At 45.1% G+C, this 17,470-nt stretch overlaps 1 protein-coding gene across 2 annotated transcripts; it reads left to right on the forward strand.

Annotated features, from left to right (window-relative positions):
* The first annotated feature begins 9,387 nt into the window (after nt 1-9,387).
* On the forward strand, nt 9,388-16,631 carry CNIH1 (cornichon family AMPA receptor auxiliary protein 1). 2 transcript variants are annotated; one of them, XM_015632026.3, is made up of 6 exons: nt 9,398-9,508; nt 10,706-10,774; nt 11,040-11,087; nt 14,245-14,357; nt 14,788-14,931; nt 15,722-16,631. In XM_015632026.3, the coding sequence occupies exons 1-6, from the start codon at nt 9,428-9,430 to the stop codon at nt 15,747-15,749; spliced, it is 483 nt and encodes a 160-aa protein (XP_015487512.1). In that variant the 5' UTR covers nt 9,398-9,427; the 3' UTR covers nt 15,750-16,631. The 2 variants fall into 2 exon arrangements, with proteins under 2 accessions (XP_015487513.1, XP_015487512.1); XM_015632027.1 differs by lacking the exon at nt 11,040-11,087 and having other exon boundaries at nt 9,388-9,508; nt 15,722-16,627.
* The last annotated feature ends 839 nt before the right edge of the window (nt 16,632-17,470 follow it).

The raw sequence follows: 17,470 nt of genomic DNA on the forward strand, positions 1-17,470 counted from the left end.
TGCATTAATTTGATCTAAGCCCTCCTTTTCTGTGTTCTTGCTGTTTCATCCTGTCACGATCTTCGGAGACTTTGATTCCTCTATTGTTTAAAAAACTGCCAAGTATAATCCAAGGAATTCAGCTTCAGTACCTGACGTAGATTGTTTCTGTCAACACCAAAGAACAGCATTCATAGGCCACAGATTAGACATGACAGAAATAAACCCCTTTGCTCCCAGGTGAGAGAACTCTGTGAAGGAGAAACTGCACAGCTGCTTCAGCACATCTGGCTCCTGAATGGCATCTCAGTCACTGAAAGACAAAATCTGTTGCCAAAAGCTCAGGGAAGAAAAAGCTGCTGTGGGAGAAGAATGGTTTCCCAGAAAAGGAGAAAAAAATAAAGGAATAAACAGCTCTCCCATGTGAGGAGAAGGTTACCTGTGGCATTATTGAGTGTTCTTCATGAGGAAATGGGCAATAGTTTATTGGTACTGCCACATCACAGGGAGTAAAAGCAACAGCAGAATAAAGAGAAATGCCAGGAGATCCAGAGATATGAAATGGAGATACTTCCATTCAGGAAAGGTCATTGGCTTTTAATAGTTATGATGAAAAGGTCAATTGAGTGGTGATTAAAGTCAAAGCAAGAGAGGGAGCAGGAATCAAAATGGGAAACCTCTGGAGCGCAGGAAAAGCCTGCAGTGATCCTGCAGCCTGAGCATCTCACAGCTGGTGCTTTCCCTTCCAGCTGTGTGAAGAGACAGCTTGCCCAGCGCTGGGAGTTTGCTAAGGAGATCCCATGGCTTGGCAGGGTGTCTGCAGGTAATACAGAGAGCTGTAGTTTGTTGGAGAAGCTGAAAGAGGAATCAGGATGGTTTGGGTTGGAAGGGACCTTAAATACTCTCCAGTTCCACTACTGCCATGGGCAGGGACACCTTCCACTATCCCAGGTTGCTCCAAGCTGTGTCAGACCTGGACACTTCCAGGTGTCCTTGGACACTTGCAGGGATGGAAGCTGGGGCAGTCACTGTCTGTGTGTGACAGTGTGAGTATGCCTGTGCCTACTGTTCCATGGGTTGTGGGATTGACTGGAATACAAGCTGGTTCCTCCAGGCTCTTCACAGGTGAAGTTCCTGCAATTTCCTGTTTAGGTGCAGGTGAGGGTGGGAAGCCAAGCACGGGCAGGTGAGATTCTGATACGGTGCCACTGAGAGGCAGAAGGGACATTGAGCAGCCTTGAGAGGGAGGGCTGGTGGGGCTGTGGGACGGACATGAGGTGCTCCGTGGGTGTAAGAGTGGCTGGAATTTGTTCAGCTGCACTCCTGCATGGCAGGGGTGAGGATTTAGGCTGGGTCTCACCCCTTGGAACAAAACTGAAGATGTGGCAGGTGGGTCATCTTCTGCACTTGTTAGTTGGCACAGTTGTATCAGCTGCACAGCTGGTCTAAAGGTCACAAGGTCTAAAAAATTAAGCTGCTAAAATTTTCCTGTGGGAAAGCCTGCACATAAGGGTTTATAAATGCTGGAGATGTTGGATTTGGCTTCTGCATGTGTAACTCCAGTTTGGTTACATTCTCTGCAGGAGCTTCCCTTGGGGCAGGTAACTGCTTCTCTCTGGCAGCAAAGGGAGAGCTGTGGAGATGAGCCATTTGTAGCCAGCTCCTCCAGAAGGAAACTGAGCCCAGGGAAATGGTCCTGTGTGCTGAGCTGGCCTTGAGGCCGGTCTGGGCACAAAGGTTCAGTCATAACTGCTGGGGAAGAGAGAATTTTTCTGGGTTCTGAGAGGCAGCCCTGGTGTTCTTGAAGAGCTGCCTTGAACTGCCAAATAGGCAGGTATAAGTTCCTACAGTACAGGTGGGAAAAGGAGTTGAAATTCTCAAAATCCATATCTGGAATCAACATCTTGGGGAATTGGTGTCCTCTCTCTGGGCTGCAGAGTAAGGGAGTGCACTGGCTTGGTTTGTGCTGTTTTAAAGGCATTGGAAATATCAATTCCAGCATTGTTTTAATAAATACAGTTCTGAAGTACAAAGACTCCCGGCTTTAGTTTTTAATTTTTCCAATTATTTGTATCCGGCAGGTGTCTATATTGAAAGGTTGAGCATGAGGCTGAGCAATTGCATACCTCAAGTCTTCTATTTTCATTTTGTGTGAAGCAGCAAAGGGTAAAATACCAAACAGTGAATTCTCTGGTGGTGGTTAAGATACTGCTGGCATGTCATTGACTTGTTGGAGTGAGTCCACAGGAGGCCACCAAGTTGATCAGAGGGATAGGGCACCTCTGCTGTGAGGAAAGACTGAGAGAATTGGGATTGTTCAGCCTGGAGAAGGCTTCCAGCACCTGAAGGGAGCCTTCAAGAAGGATGAAGAGAGAATATTTACAACAGCCTGGAGTGCCAGGACGAGGGGGAATGGCTTCAAACTGAAAGAGTAACTTTAGATTTCAGATATTTCAGAATATCTGAAAGAAATTTTGTGAGGGTGAGGAGGCCCTGGTACAGATTATCCAGATAAGCTGTGGATGCCCCATCCCTGGAAGGTCAGGTTGGATGGGGCTTGGAGCAACCTGGTCTAGTGGAAGGTGTTCCTGCCCATGGCAGGGGGAGTGGAACCACATGATGTTTAAGGTCCCTTCCAACCCAAACCATTCTGGGATTCCTTGATTCTAAGTTCACATCAGTTTAAACTTGGGCACCGTTCCCTTCCCAGATCTCGTAGACTTTTTTCCATGTCTCCTGTTCCTTTGGGTGCTGTTAAGGTGCTGTGATGCTGCGTGGACACCAGGCTCTCTGATGCTGTGTCTGTGTGCAGCATCCTGTTCAGCCTGGCCATGCTCTGTCTAACCTTCCTGTCTATTCTCTAGCCATGAAGTGAAGGGGATGATTTTGATGCATTTGCCTAGATGTGGTTAATCAGAGTGGCCCATTGTGTCCCACCACGGGGGGATCGTCTCCTCTGGACGGTCCTGTCGTGTTTAATTCCTTCAGGGACTGCAAACACGCTCTGGGTTAACCCTGTTCACCTCTGGAGCAACGTGAGGTGTCTCCTACAGAACGTGATGGAGCTGGGCTGAAACTCCCCTGACAGCTCTCACAGCTCCTCAGCAGGGGACAGAGTGGGGACAGGAGCAATTATCATCCAGAGGGACTCTGAATGCAGAACAGATGTAAACACTGGGAAAACAGAACGTCTGTCTTTCACGGCAAATTTACTCCTGTGACAGGGAAGTCCTATCCAGGCTGTTTGAAAGGCACACACTGTCACCCTCATTCCTGCTGTTCCATGCCATGAATCCCATGAATGCAGCTTCTCTTCCCTTTCCTGGAGCCCTTGGCTCAGCAATTAATATAATGCTGAAATCCCTGTGCCAAACAGCAGCTGGTGTTGTCACCTCATTTCTGTGGAAAATGGGAAGACAGCAGAAGAAAATGAGGCAGAAAACATTCAGCTGAAAAGGGAAGGAGCACCAGCCATCCTGTACTTTCACTGAGCCTTAGAGGATGGAAGCAGAGCAAAACTCAGGGGTCATTGTCCCTTTGGAGCTGAAGAAGGAACAAGAGAGTTCTAGCATTTCTTCAAAATAATGTAGAATTTTAAATATCCACTGTTGGAAAACGCTGCTGGATAATTGGAAGGAGAAGGTGCCTGCCTTGCTCACAACTGCAGTCTGCCTGGCCATCTGCTCTGCTAGCAACAAATCCTGGATTGATCTGCGAGTGTGATTAATTCAGCAAGGACAGTGGGATCAAGGGATCAGCCAGAGACAATATTTATACCCTACCTCCAACTGTGAATGTGCAATTGTTTGGTTCAGGAGTACAAAACAAATTGTATAGCTGTATTACGGGAAGAATAGAAAAACAGAAGCATCCACTCAACAGCCATTCTTTCCTTGCATGGCCTCATTCCAGGGTCTGTAAGTACAGTTTAATACAAACCCCCATTCCCTGTCTGGGAGGTGAACATCCACAGAGATGTTCTCATCTGCAGAGAACTTCTGCATCTTTAGTGCTTCTGCCTCATTCCTGTGGTAAAACCTTGGAGGTGCTGGCTCTGTGCCCTCATCCACACAGGCTGTGGATGTGCAGTGTGAGTCAGCCACTCCACCCAGCTCCCCGTGCCTGAGGTTACCGGTGGGAGAAGTGGTGCAGACGCAGCCACAGTGAAGTTGGACTTTAAATATCAAGAACAACCAGTGAGGTGGATTTCTAGCACTGGTACAGCTTTGAGCTGATTTGATAATACAGATGTAGCTGGAGAGATCAAAAGCAAGATTTGTGAAGAAATTTAGATGAAGGCTTTTGAAATCCTATTTAGCGTGATTTAACTGTTTAAATACACATTGGGCCTGAAGGTGCCATACTCAGGGCCACATGGGATATCTGTGAGAGAACAGGAAGACCAAAGTCAGAGCCCTCCAAAGATTTTTTTTGTTTTTGATACAAAGCTGTATCTTGCCTCCTTTTGGGCAGGAACAATAAGGATGTTAAACCCTGGAAATGTTCCAGGCCAGGCTGGATGGGGCTTGAAGAATGTGGTCTAGTGGAAGGTGTCCCTGCCCATGTCAGGGGGTGGAACTGGACAATTTTAAGTTTCCTTCCAGCCCAAGCCATTCTGGGATTCTAAGAGCTAAGGACTAGGGGTGACATTTTTGTAGTCACCACTGCTACAGCTAGGCTAATGCAGAATGTTTTGGAAAATCCCCCTCTTTGCTGATAAGCAGACAAATCCTGAAATGCATTATACTTTTTTTTTTTTTTTTAAATACAACCTGTGGTCTATTTTCCTGTCCACACACTATTATCATGCTTAGAGAATTGTGTGGAAAGCCATTAACAGGAGCTTTACCCAGCATGAGAAAAACAAACCCTGTTATTATGAGGACAGGTTCAGTATTCAGTATTTAGCCTATTAAATGAAAACTGTTGCCATCTGACTGTGAATGTTGGAGGGATTGAGGCCATGGGTGGATTCTGTAATGAGTTGTGGTGAGATGCCTGGCAGTGCCCATGTTCTGAAATTGGGTTTTAAATGTGATTGTTTCTCTCAAGACTGGCTTTCATGTGCAGTGCAGTTTATAATGTTAATTTGTTTATGTGATCACTACTAAATGGGAGAGCCTAAGCAGGGATTCTGGAGGTGAGTTAATTAGTGCAATGGGAAAGGGTATTTGGCAGTGTGGAAGGGGAACTGGGGCACTTTCAAGTGCAGGGATCTGTTTATCCTGCTGATCAAAGACTGAACCGATGTCTGATAGTGGATAAAGGGTGAGGAGTTCTGTGCTCTGGCTGCTCCTGATGTGTATTTACAGGTGTGCAGGAAGGTGACCTTGGCTGGACTCTGTTAGAGATACTCTGAGAGTCTCTGCTAAATTCACAGAATCACAGAATGGTTTGGGTTGGAAGGGACCTAAAGCTCACCTCATTCCACACCCTGCCATGGGCAGAGACACCTTCACATTCCAGGTTGCTCCAAGCCCTGTCCAAGCTGGCCTGGAACACTTCCAGGGATGGGGCAGCCACAGCTCCTCTGTGCCATGGCCTCCCCACCCTCACAGGGAAGAATTTATTCCCAAAATCCCATCTAACCCTGCCCTCTTATCAATTTGAAGCCATTCCTCCTTGTCCTGTCATTCCATGCCTGTATAAAAAGTCCCTTCCCCTCTTTTATATGGGCCCCTTAAATTGAAATGAATAATATTCAGATTTCCCTCTCCTGAAAACCCAGTAAGTCAAGTCTATTAAAGTCAGCGGGATTTTTATTACCAAGTTCAATAGTATTAGATTTCTCCTTGATATCTGTAACTGAAATGACAATTTTTAATGTTGAAGGATGTGGTTAACCTCTGCATAATTCAGAGAAATTGCTCCATAATCTTTCCTCACAGTTCTCTGCCAAAATCTTCCTCATGAACAGCCTGTAACACACTGAATTATGACTGATTATACGGCTGTTTTGCGATAAGGACAAGTACTTGAGAGGGATTTAAGATGAAGTGAACAGACACTGACATTTTCCCTGGGGATTCAAATCAGGATTAAACTCAGTGTGTCCAGACTAACGGGAAAGTGCATTAAGAGCTGTGGGCCATCTCCAGAGCTCCTCTGTGGCTTCCTGACATTGTTTACAAAGTTTAATCTGAGAAAATACTCAGTCATTGTTTGATTTGAAATACCAAATGGATGTGAAATGAGAATTGATTAGACCATTTTCTACAGAATTTACTTTTAGTTTCCTTTTGTGTTATCTTAAAAAAAGAAATCTATGATACATGAAATCCTTCAGTGCAGAAATCTTTGTTGCAAGATTACAGATGCCTTCCGCTTTTCCTGACAAGATAATTGCAGTTGAATGGTATGCCAGCACCCGAGGGAATAAAACACTGCATTCCTTGAGGCAGAACCAGGATTAATTGCAAATGCAAGTATGTGGATGACACACCTTTTTACTTCTGAGACTGTACATCCTTGTTGCACAACATTTTCATGTACAAGAAATCATCAAATGCAGAAGTTAAGTATCTACCTTGAAAGGATCAAACTGCAGTGGAAAACCCACATTCCCCAGCCCCAAGGTATAACAGGATCTCTGCACACATCCTCTGTTTTTCTACCTCCCACAGCTCTTCTGAGGCAAACTGGCCTCCTGGATGGCTTTGGAAAAGCTTGAACCAGGGAGCTGGAATGCTGGACATCAGCTTTTCCAGCACAGTCCAGTCCAATGTCTGTGGGAATAAGTGTGCCTGGGCAGCTCAAGGGTACTCCAAATAAGAAATAATTTGCTAATAAATAAGGCTAAAGGAGCATCAAGTGATATGAAGAAATGATGTAATTGCAGAGGAATTGCAGAAGTTGTTGTTTCTGGCTCCTGAGGAGCAAGGGATGAGGAATGCTTGGAAGGTGGCTGTCATGCACTGCCAGGGCCTCTCTTCCTAACCCATCCTGTCACCCTGAGCTGGAAGGAAACCACAACAGGCTCAGCCCTTACTGATGTTCTCAGAGCCTGGTGGTCTTCTTGTCTATCCTTCTTGCAAAGTAATGGGAAGGCTCCTGGGACAGAGTTGGGAATGGCTCAGAGCAGCTGCCTGTGCTTTAGTACCCACCCCACACTCCTGGCCTTGTGTAGTCTTACCTTCTTATTAATTAATCTCAGAGTTGCAGAATCATAGATTGGTTTGGGTTGGAAGAGTCCTCAAACCTCATCTTGTTCCAACCCCCTGCCATGGGCAGGGACACCTTCCACTAGAACAGGTTTTTCAGGGCTCATCTGCACTAAAATTTATTTTAAAATCTGTTTTCTGGGTTTCACATTGAAGTTTCATGGGTCATAATGACACCACAGTGGTTTTATTGGGAGTAGCTTGTGGACGAAATGAGTGATTTTATAACTGAAACATCAGCTTTATCTTTGCAACAGCTGATTTCATAAAGACAGCTCATTTGCTACAGTTTTTCCTGTATTTTGGTGAAGGAAATAAAGTTTCTGCTCATCTCTCATTGTGACACTCCATTAATTGTGTATAAAGCTTTCCAGCAGATAACACCGGAAAATATTATTTAGTTTGGCAGCTGTTGGTTTTATGGAAATCATCCCTCACTCTGCTCCAGAGGAAATGATTGCAGCAATGTTACCCCAGCTTGCCTTTACTGCAAGGTGCCACTGCTTAAACTGAAACAACTTTTACATGACATTTTGAAAGGAGAGTGGGGTCATCTTCTACTCAAACTGTTTTCTAATCTTGCTGTTTCCTTTGGGCAAGCTCCAGGTTGTATTGATTTGGGATTGTATGACCAGCCTTCCCTTCCCCAGGGCTCATACAGCACAACCTTCTCCTGCATTTCTTCTTAAATTTGCCATTTACCTTTTCTCCAGATGTATCTTATGCTGAGCAGGGAATTTTACATGGTCAGGTAGGGATAGGACATGGGGGAGTGAATGTAAACTAAAGAAGGAAGATTTAGATGAGGCATTAGGAAGAAATTCTTCCCTTTGAGGGTGGTAAGGCCGTGGCATGAATTTCACAGAAAAGCTGTGGCTGCCCCATCCCTGGAAGTGTTGAAGGTCAGGTTGGACTGGTCTAGCAGAAGGTGTACCTGCCTGTACACTGGGTTGAAAATCAATGGGTTTTAAGTTCCCTTTCAACACAAACTCCTGGAAAAGCTGTCAATCCATGGCTTGGACAGGTTTACCCTAGTCTGGGTTAAGAACTGGCTGGATGGGGAATGGTGCTGCACACTGGTGGTGTCCCCCAGAGATCAGTGTTGGGCCCAGTTGTGTTTAATTTCTTTACTGATGATCTGGATGAAGTGATTGAGTGTACCATTAGAAATTGATGGACAGCTCCAAGTTATGTGGGAGTATGGACCTGCTGGAGGGCAGGAAGGCCCTGTAGAAGGACCTGGACAGGGTGGATCAATGGACTGAGACCAACAGTCTGAGTTTGAGTAAGACCAAGTGTCAGATCCTGCACTTGAGTCACAACCACCCCATGGAGTGTTCCAGGCTGGAAAGAAGGAAAGGACCTGAGGGTGCTGCTTGACAGTGGTGGGACATGAGCCCAGCTTTGCCCAGGTCAGCAAGAAGGACAATGGCCCGTGGCCTGTGTCAGCAATAGTGTGGCACCAGGAGTAGGGCAGAGATTGTTCCTCTGTGCTGGGAACTGGTGAGGCCACCAAGTGCTGAGTCCAGTTCTGGGCTCCTCAGAGAAGGGAACAGAGCTGGGAAGGGTCTGGAGCACCAGGAGAGGCTGAGGGAGCTGGGAAGGGGCTGGAGAATTGCTGAGGGAGCTGGGAAGGGGCTGGAGAATTGCTGAGGGAGCTGGGAAGGGGCTGGAGAATTGCTGAGGGAGCTGGGAAGGGGCTCAGCCTGGAGCAAAGGAGGCTCAGGGGACCCTTGTGGCTCTGCACAAGTCCCTGGCAGGAGGGGACAGCCGGGGGGGGTCGGGCTCTGCTGCCAGGGAACAGGGACAGGAGGAGAGGGAACGGCCTCAGAATGCATCAAGGGAGGTTTGGATTGGGTATTATGGAAAATTTGTCCATGGGAAGGGTGGTCAGTCATTGGGAAAAGGCTGCTCAGGGAGGTCTGGAGTCCCCACCCTCGAGGTGTTCAAGGAATGTCTGGAAATGACACTCGGTGCTCTGGTCTGTTGACAGGGTGGTGACAGTCACAGGTTGGAGTCGATGATCTTGTAGGTATTTTCCAAACTACACTCTGTGATTCCATGATTATACGCCAACCCTCTCTCACAGCGTGCCCCGTAAGCGCGATCGCACTCCCTCCTCCCACACTTTAAGGTGAAAAACCCGTTTTTTTTGTTCCATCTCCTCACACCCCGCCTCACGAAATGGCGGCGGCGGGCGGGGCCGGCAGGGGGCGCTGCGGGCGCGGCCATGGCGGCTGCGCGGCGCCTGCTGAGGCGCCCGGCAGCCCCCGCGCGGCCCCGCCGCCATGGCCTTCACGTTCGCCGCCTTCTGCTACATGTTGGCGCTGCTGCTCACGGCCGCCCTCATCTTCTTCGCCATCTGGCATGTGAGTACGGGCACCATGGAGGGGGGGACCGCCCGGGGAACGGCCTCATAGAGCCCCCAGGGCGCCCCTGGGCAGCCGCTGAGGGAGCGGGGAAACCGCATCCGGAACCGCCCTCGGAGCTGGAATCGGCCTCTCTGCGGATAAAATGGGTTTTTATACGGGCATGGAGTGGAAGGACAAGGGGCAGTGGCGTCCCGACGGAAGGCAGGGTTAGCTGGAAGGAATTCTTCTCTTTGAGCGTGGTGAAGCCCTGGCACAGGTTTCCCAGAGAAGCTGTGGCTGCCCCTGGATCCCTGGAAGTGTCCAAGGCCAGGTTGGACAGGGCTTGGAACAACCTGGGATAGTGGAAGGTGTCCCTGCTATGGCAGGGGGTTGGAATTGAATCATCTTTCAGGTCCCTTCCAGCCAAAACCATTCCATGGTTCTGTGCTTTGCTCCTCGAGCCTGGCACAGGGAGAGCAGCCAACAGGACCGTGCCTGAAATGAGGTGCTCTGAGGGAGGATGTGATGCTTGGCAGGACATTGATTGTGTACAAGTGCCTTTTGTACTTCATGCTGCATCTTTGTCTTTATGTCAAGAAAAAGACTGGTGTACATATTTTAGCGTGTGGTTTTTTTTCTTTTCTTTTTTTTTTTTTTTTTTTTTTATTTTTGCCCCTCTTGGGGGTATAACCTGCTCTATGTTATCCTGCTTTGGCAGGGAAGTTGGACTGGATGGTCTCCAGAGGTCCCTTCCAGTCCTAAGAGTTCTGTGATTCTGGCATCTGTGTGGGCTCAGCATTTACTTTGACGATGAGGAAAAATATCTGTTGGCTTTTAAGCTTGCTCTTGCTTTTTCTGGATTAAGGAACCCCACGCCAGGTTCCTGCTGGTCACCAAGACAGTCCTAGGTGAAATTTGGGGTCTGCACAGTGAGTGGGGTTGAAAACTGATGAAGGGGATGTAGGAAATTCATTGCAGGTGGGAAGATAAAAAGTTGGAGAGTACTCAGAGGCTTTTGAATAGCTGATGTAACTACTGTTTTCATATTTGTAAAACCTGTTCTACATCTGTTTTACCTGTGAGTTGATGTAGGCAGATCTTAGGTGAAATGTACTGAGAACAAAGGTCGCATTTCTGTGCCAGAATGCTACTTTCAATGGATAAAACACATAATTTCTCCTGAAAAATCAAAACTCCTTCATTTTTTTCCTCTAGATTATAGCATTTGATGAACTGAAGACTGATTACAAGAACCCCATAGACCAGTGTAATACACTCAATCCTGTAAGTAGCACACTGAACATTTTGTTTTGCTAAATAAATATGTGTAAAGTGCATATTTTTGGTGTTATCTTGATGCAATCAGCCTGGGCAATAGAATTGCATCTGGGTTGAGAAGCCCTCGCTGTTGGTAGAAGTTCTAGGGAAATTCTTTGTCTGATTCTTTACTTTCAAGTTGAATATTCTGACTGTTATTAATCTGATGGTGATCTTGTCAGCTGTCATACTAACATTCTTTCAATCTGCTTTCCACATTTTCGGCACAAAGACAGTTGAAAAGGTCAAAAAGATTAAAAGAGTCAAAATTGCATTAAAGGTGTGTACTGCTTTTCAGTTTCATGTTTTTGAACTTCCTTTCATTTTGTTAGGAACATTTGTAATACTATTTAGCTGTTTTGTTTAGTCTGCCTGTTCATCTGCTCGTTATTTGTTTGTTGGGGTTTATAACAACCTCATGGGTTTCCATATTTTGTGCCAAACCAATTCTGCTTGCTTACCCAGCAACGTGGGGAAAACTGTTACATGCCTGTTAGGTGTCAGAAGATAACTTCAAGCAGAAATAAATTGTGATTTTCAAGACAAATTTACTGAATTTAAGATTAAGATTAGAGAAGAATATTTGGTTGTTTTTTTCAAGCATTGACCAAGTCAATTCTGATCCTTTTTTTGAGGGTTTATGTGAGTGGAAGGTGATAGGTGCTATCCTCACTTCTCTGTTCTGTGTTCCAGGATCAGGGGTGTGTCCCAGTGTCCTCTCAGATGCAGCTTGGACACTCCTTGGCTTAGGAAAAAAATTGAGGCAAACTATTTGCCTGCATCTCTTACAGCCAGCAGCATCAGGGAGGCTTGTTAAAGAACACAGAGGTTGATCCTGCAGCATTTTGTGCATTTCTTATGGCTTTTCCTTTGTGTGTGCCCAGGCTGAGGGAGGATGCAGGGGCAGCACAGCAGTGTGGCCTGAACTGTAGCTTTAGTGTGTTTTAAGTAAAATATGCAACAAAAAATAAATTTACTGTAATTGGGGTGGGGGAAGAGCGTGTTATATGTACAGCACACAAATTAAAGTGAATATTTCAGTGTGAGGAGGGGAGGAGGAGAGGAGGTTTGCTGCTAGGAGAGCTGTGCATCTAACAGTTTCCCTTGCTTGGTCTGTTCCAGTCATCTCTGCTGCAGTGTGGGAGAGGCCAACTCTCATTACATTGATGCATTATGACCTTACTGCAACCTTTGTAGTGTAAAAATGTGCATGTTCAACCAAATATTAACCTTCTGCTGCCCTACATGCATGGAGTGTCCTCTACATGGCAGCTTTGCAAACTGAAAGTCTGAAATAACCTCATATTTGCTGTTCCTGTGGAAGCAGATTAGTCCCCAAAAGTGAAGTTCAGGCTCTTGAGGGGATCTGGTACATGATGCTGGACAAACACATGGATGTGTTATTTTCCTGTACAAAGAACCAAAGATCCTGGTAGGAATTGAGGCACCTCAGTGGAAAGATTAGCCTAAAATAGTAACTCCTCAGTACACTGCTGATTCCTTCTCTTCTCTGCTCCTCTTATAGTCGTGTCTTTTCTCAGCAGCCAGATCCATCCTCCCTCACTTCTGTGATAAATATGGTAGGATCTGATGTAATTAATTTTTCTTTAGGACAGGCAGGGAGGATCAAGTGGGGGAGATTGGAAAGAGGCAGGTATTCTGGTGTGGGAATAGGGTTTAATAAACAAGAGAAAAGAAAAACGTATTTTGAGATGTATAGGTAAAAAAATACAGATTTTTCAGGCCTGGTGAATCTGAGCAGGCTGCCAAATGCATCGTGTGTTGCACAGGGTGCTTGTTCTTCTATAAATAATTGCCATGTGTAAATGGTAAGTATTCAAAGAAAGACCTGGGTGAAAATATTTACTTGAAACATTTTGTGTACAACAGCTGAATTTTGGTGGCATTGATGCAGGTTTGCTTTGTTTGATATTCTTCATTTAGAGAATTAGAATGTTGTAGCAAAGTAGATTGTGAGTATGTTGGTTGGTAGCTTTTAGATTTCTAAGAAGATACTTTGGGGTTTTAAAAGAAGAAAAAGATTGGAAACCACTGAAACTTTGATGTAATCATCCCATGCAATGTTAATTGTATTGCCCAAGAACAGGGCAGAGTGTGTTGTGTCTGTACATGCACACACATGTAGACAATTTAAACCTTTGGAGTTTTCCATGAGGAGAAGTTTTACGGGGCCCGAGTTGAGAAGGCAAAAGCTTTACAGATCTGTTGCTTCTGATCTGGAGCCAGGCTGGGAGAGCTGGGAGTGTTCACCTGGAGAAGAAAATGTTCCAGGGAGACCTCAGAGCCCCTTCCAGGGCCTGAAGGGGCTCCAGGAGAGGGACTTGTTCAAGGGCCTGGAGTGACAGGACACAGGGAATGGCTTCCCAGTGCCAGAGGGTAGGGATAGATGGGATATTGGGAAGGAATTCTTCATATTTAGGGTGCTGAGGCCCTGGCACAGGGTGCCCAGAGAAGCTGTGGCTGCCCCTGGATCCCTGCAAGTGTCCAAGGCCAGGCTGGACAGGGCTTGGAGCAACCTGGGATAGTGGAAGGTGTGGAACTAGATGTGCTTTAAGGTCTCTCCCAACCCAAATCAGTCTGATTAATATGATTCCTTCTGAACCAGGTAATGAAGCAGTAAATAGAAAAGCTTTGGGGTGACTTGTATAAAACTTGTGTGTTGGGTATGAGATTTTGCAGCTCTTTGCATGTGTTTACTCTCTGTACCTCTCCATGTTGTTCCTATTAACAACACTAATCTATGCAGCATTCCATACTTCCTGTGATTCCATAGTACCTGGTACTGAGCTCTGTGGGCTTCTGCTGGAAGCATGATGCTGTAAAGCATGCACAGTGGGAACCTGTGAGGGAGAACTGCCCGATTTCCCCCAGACTGTCTGTGCAGGGCAGCTCCTCTGTGCAGACCTGTGTGTGCCACCACATCACCGCTGGTTTGGTTGGGTAAAGCTCTGCCCGGAGTGTTATATTTTGGGAATAATTTGACTTTGAAGAGTTCTGGATCTGTGAAGACCAAAACAAAGCCATAAAACAGGAAAACACAAATATCTTTTTGCCTATAAACCGTTCTGCAGAGCATGTTTCCTACTGATATTTCTCTGTTGCATGAGCAGAAATATCTCACTGACCTCTTTGGAGCGTCATGCATAAAGCGTGGAATCTGTTAATTTAATAGAACCAATAAAAAAAAATACTGATCTGACCATTAAATTACACAAATTTTTCTCCTTGGTTCATGAATATCATGTGAAAAGAGCAAGGCACATAGTGCTGGCTGCTGCTTTCACATTCCACAGTCTTGTTCTTGTTGGTGTTGATTTTAAATAATATTTTTAAGCAATTGTGCACCTCCAAGTAGCTGAAATGTCACTTTTTGCTCTATGTAATTGAAACTTCTAACTCATCTTTTTCTTTTCCAGCTTGTACTTCCAGAGTACCTCATCCATGCATTCTTCTGTGTCATGTTTCTCTGTGCAGCAGAGTGGCTCACACTGGGTCTCAATATGCCCTTGTTGGCTTATCATATTTGGAGGTAATTTTGGTGTCTGTTATGCTCAGTGAATTTTTACTCATTCTCCTGTTGCTGTCGTCTTGTCCAGTGTTGTGTGTCTTGGGAAAAGCCAGATGCTTTCTGGGAAAGTTTAGGTCATGGCTGTACATAAGAACCATCACCTGGCTTTCTTGGGTGTTTCTGTTTTTTGTTCTCTTGTGCTGTGCAAGAATTGAGTTGTGTGTGTTAAAGTCGCTGATTTGTCAGAGGTGCTCTGAGACAACTGCCAGTGTGGAAAGCCAGTGGAAGTGGCAATTCCATTCTCCTCTCCCATTCCATAAGACATGGGAATTGAATTGCTTCTCAGTAAAGGGTGTTACTCCTGGTTGGTACTGTGGTATTCCCTGGCGGGTGGGCACAGGACCCACGTTTCCTGCGCTGTCACCCAACTCCTGCCTGTGCCTCGTTCCAGGTACATGAGCAGACCCGTGATGAGCGGCCCAGGGCTCTACGATCCTACGACCATCATGAATGCAGATATTTTAGCCTATTGCCAGAAAGAAGGATGGTGCAAATTAGCATTCTACCTTCTATCTTTTTTTTACTACCTATATGGGTAAGTTTTCTTCTTCAGTCTGAAGTTTTGTCTCAGTGCACAGAGAAATACTGTCCACAGGAATATGTTCCTTCCTGTGCCAGAAGGGAGCCTGTGAGAGCTGGACAGGGACTTTGGGCAAGGGTGTGTAGTGATTGGACATGTGGGAATGGCTTCCCACTGCCAGAGGGCAGGGATGGATGGGATATTGGGAAGGAATTGTTCCCTGTGACGGTGGGCAGGCCCTGGCACAGGGTGCCCAGAGAAGCTGTGGCTGCCCCTGGATCCCTGGAAATGTTCCAGGCCAGGTTGGATGGCTCCTGGATCAACCTGGCCTAGCCAAAGGTCTCCCAACCCATTGCAGGGGTTGGAATGAAAAGATCTATAAGGCCCATCCAACTCAAAACAGGCTGGGAATCTGTATGATCATTTACAGTGCAAACTCTCCTGAAAAAGAATCCAAATTCACCACTGATTCTGCTTTAAAACACAAATCCAAATTTGGTCAGAATTACTATTTTGAATCTCTGTTCCATGACTGTAAAGCTCCAAACGTTTCTTCTTTTAAGCACAATACAATAAATCCCAGGATATTTTAATTAAGAAGCTGAAATGTTGTTTTCAGAGGAAAGTATTGGATGTAAATGTGATTTTATTGAAGTCAAAAGTGAAAGAGACATTGGAAATTACTGACTTCATTAACCATCCACGTATCTCACATGGACTTTTTCTTTATAATATATGCTGTTATAATTAAATGTGTAACACTAATCAAAATGATGCATCTTAATATTTTTATTTTCTTTTGCAGCATGATTTATGTTCTGGTGAGCTCTTAAGAAGACATTCAGCAAGCTTTGTTCCAGTTAAGTGCATGCAAAAGCCACAAAACACATGGATTCTTTACAACAAGAACCTCTGTCCAAGATTAAATCCGGAACCTGATATTCACAATTGAGTTAGAAAACAATGACTTCCCTGTTTTTAAAATATTTCCACATTTTATACTTGTGGAAAGACTGTTTTCTTATATTTTACTGGGACGTTAAAATTAATGAATTATGTGTAAATTAATATAAGGATGACTGGGGTTTGAAAAGTTTTGACTTTGCACTCCATAAGGAACAGCCATAACCTTTGAGTAGGTGTTGGTTACTACTAGCCTTAGTACTCTAGGGATTCGCTGTAGGATGGGCTTTGTAGTGGCTCACTTGGACTTGTGTATCCCACTCCTTACTCTAAACCAGCCCTAGCTCCAAGTGTTTGGGAACAACTGGAATGCTGTGTGTTTTTCCCATGGGTGACATTGGTCTTAGGATATTAATTCATGGACACAAATGCAAAAAATAGTCCTATTTTGGTTTTTTTTTATTATCTGATTAATCTTCCCCTGTATGTGCATGGTCCAGAGCCTTCTGTGTCTTCTCCAAACATGAACCCTGCTTTAATCTTGAGCCTATGTCATTGTGGTAGGAGAAGCTGAATTGTCCATGAAGGGATGAATTTAAATGTGGTTTGTTTATTTTTTTTAATGTCTGTGCTGTCTGATTAACAAATGGACAAACCTCCAACCTTTATCAAGTCCAATGATTAAAACACTCTTGGGTTTAAGAGTAGGAAATACTACAGACTTTTTCAAAGCAGAAAGTGAGATTGTGAAACTGCCCCGCTGTTCCTTAGTGCAATAAATGATAATAAAAAACAAATCTCAAATTCAGCAACTTTTTATGTGGTGCCTTTTGTTTTGCTTTTAAATTCAACAGATCCTCACTGTGTTCATCAGTTGTTTTACTGTGGATAATTACATTCCCTTTAAAAATAGAACATGGAATTAAAATACCTCTGGAAAAGGAAAGCTCTTATTTCCTGCTTTTTTTCCTGAAGTTAAATAGCAGATGGGGCAGGAGAAGATGTTTCATATAAATATTGCATTGTAAGTTGTGACTGTGAACAGCTGCTTAATTTTCAAGTAATAATCTTTTTCATTTACCTGTACTGGAGAACAACACAGTTTCCCCATTCTAGTAAATTTTTTTTTTGCATAAACTGTGTATTTGTTCACTTTGGGTCTGTTGGGTGTTAGGGGCAATAAAAGCTGCATGAGTGGCTGCACTGGGTTCCAGCAGAAATCCAGATATTCCAACACTGCTGTGTTGGGCAGTGGCAATGGCTGAGGGCAGGTGTTGAGTATCTGCCTGAAGAGTGAGAAATTTGGAAGTTTGTGTGTTACAGATGGCCTGAGTGGGCTTTGGCGTTTTAAAAAGCTCTGAATGGCTTTTCTGCCATCACTTCAGTTGCTTTTTGAGCACTTTTGTAGTCTGGAAGATCACAGAATCCCAGAGTGGTTTGTGCTGGAAGGGACATTAAATTAAAGCTCATCCCATTCCACCCCCTGCCATGGCAGGGGCACCTTCCACTGTCCCAGGCTGCTCCAAGCCCTGTCCATCCTGGACACTCCCAGGGATCCAGGGGCAGCCACAGCTGCTCTGGGCAATCCTGACAGTGAATTCTGCAATGGAATTGCTGTGTGTAAAATTAGGTATCTAAACAATTCTGCCAG

The sequence above is a fragment of the Parus major genome, chromosome 5, assembly GCF_001522545.3.
Source record: "Parus major isolate Abel chromosome 5, Parus_major1.1, whole genome shotgun sequence".
In the NCBI taxonomy this organism is placed as follows: domain Eukaryota; kingdom Metazoa; phylum Chordata; class Aves; order Passeriformes; family Paridae; genus Parus; species Parus major.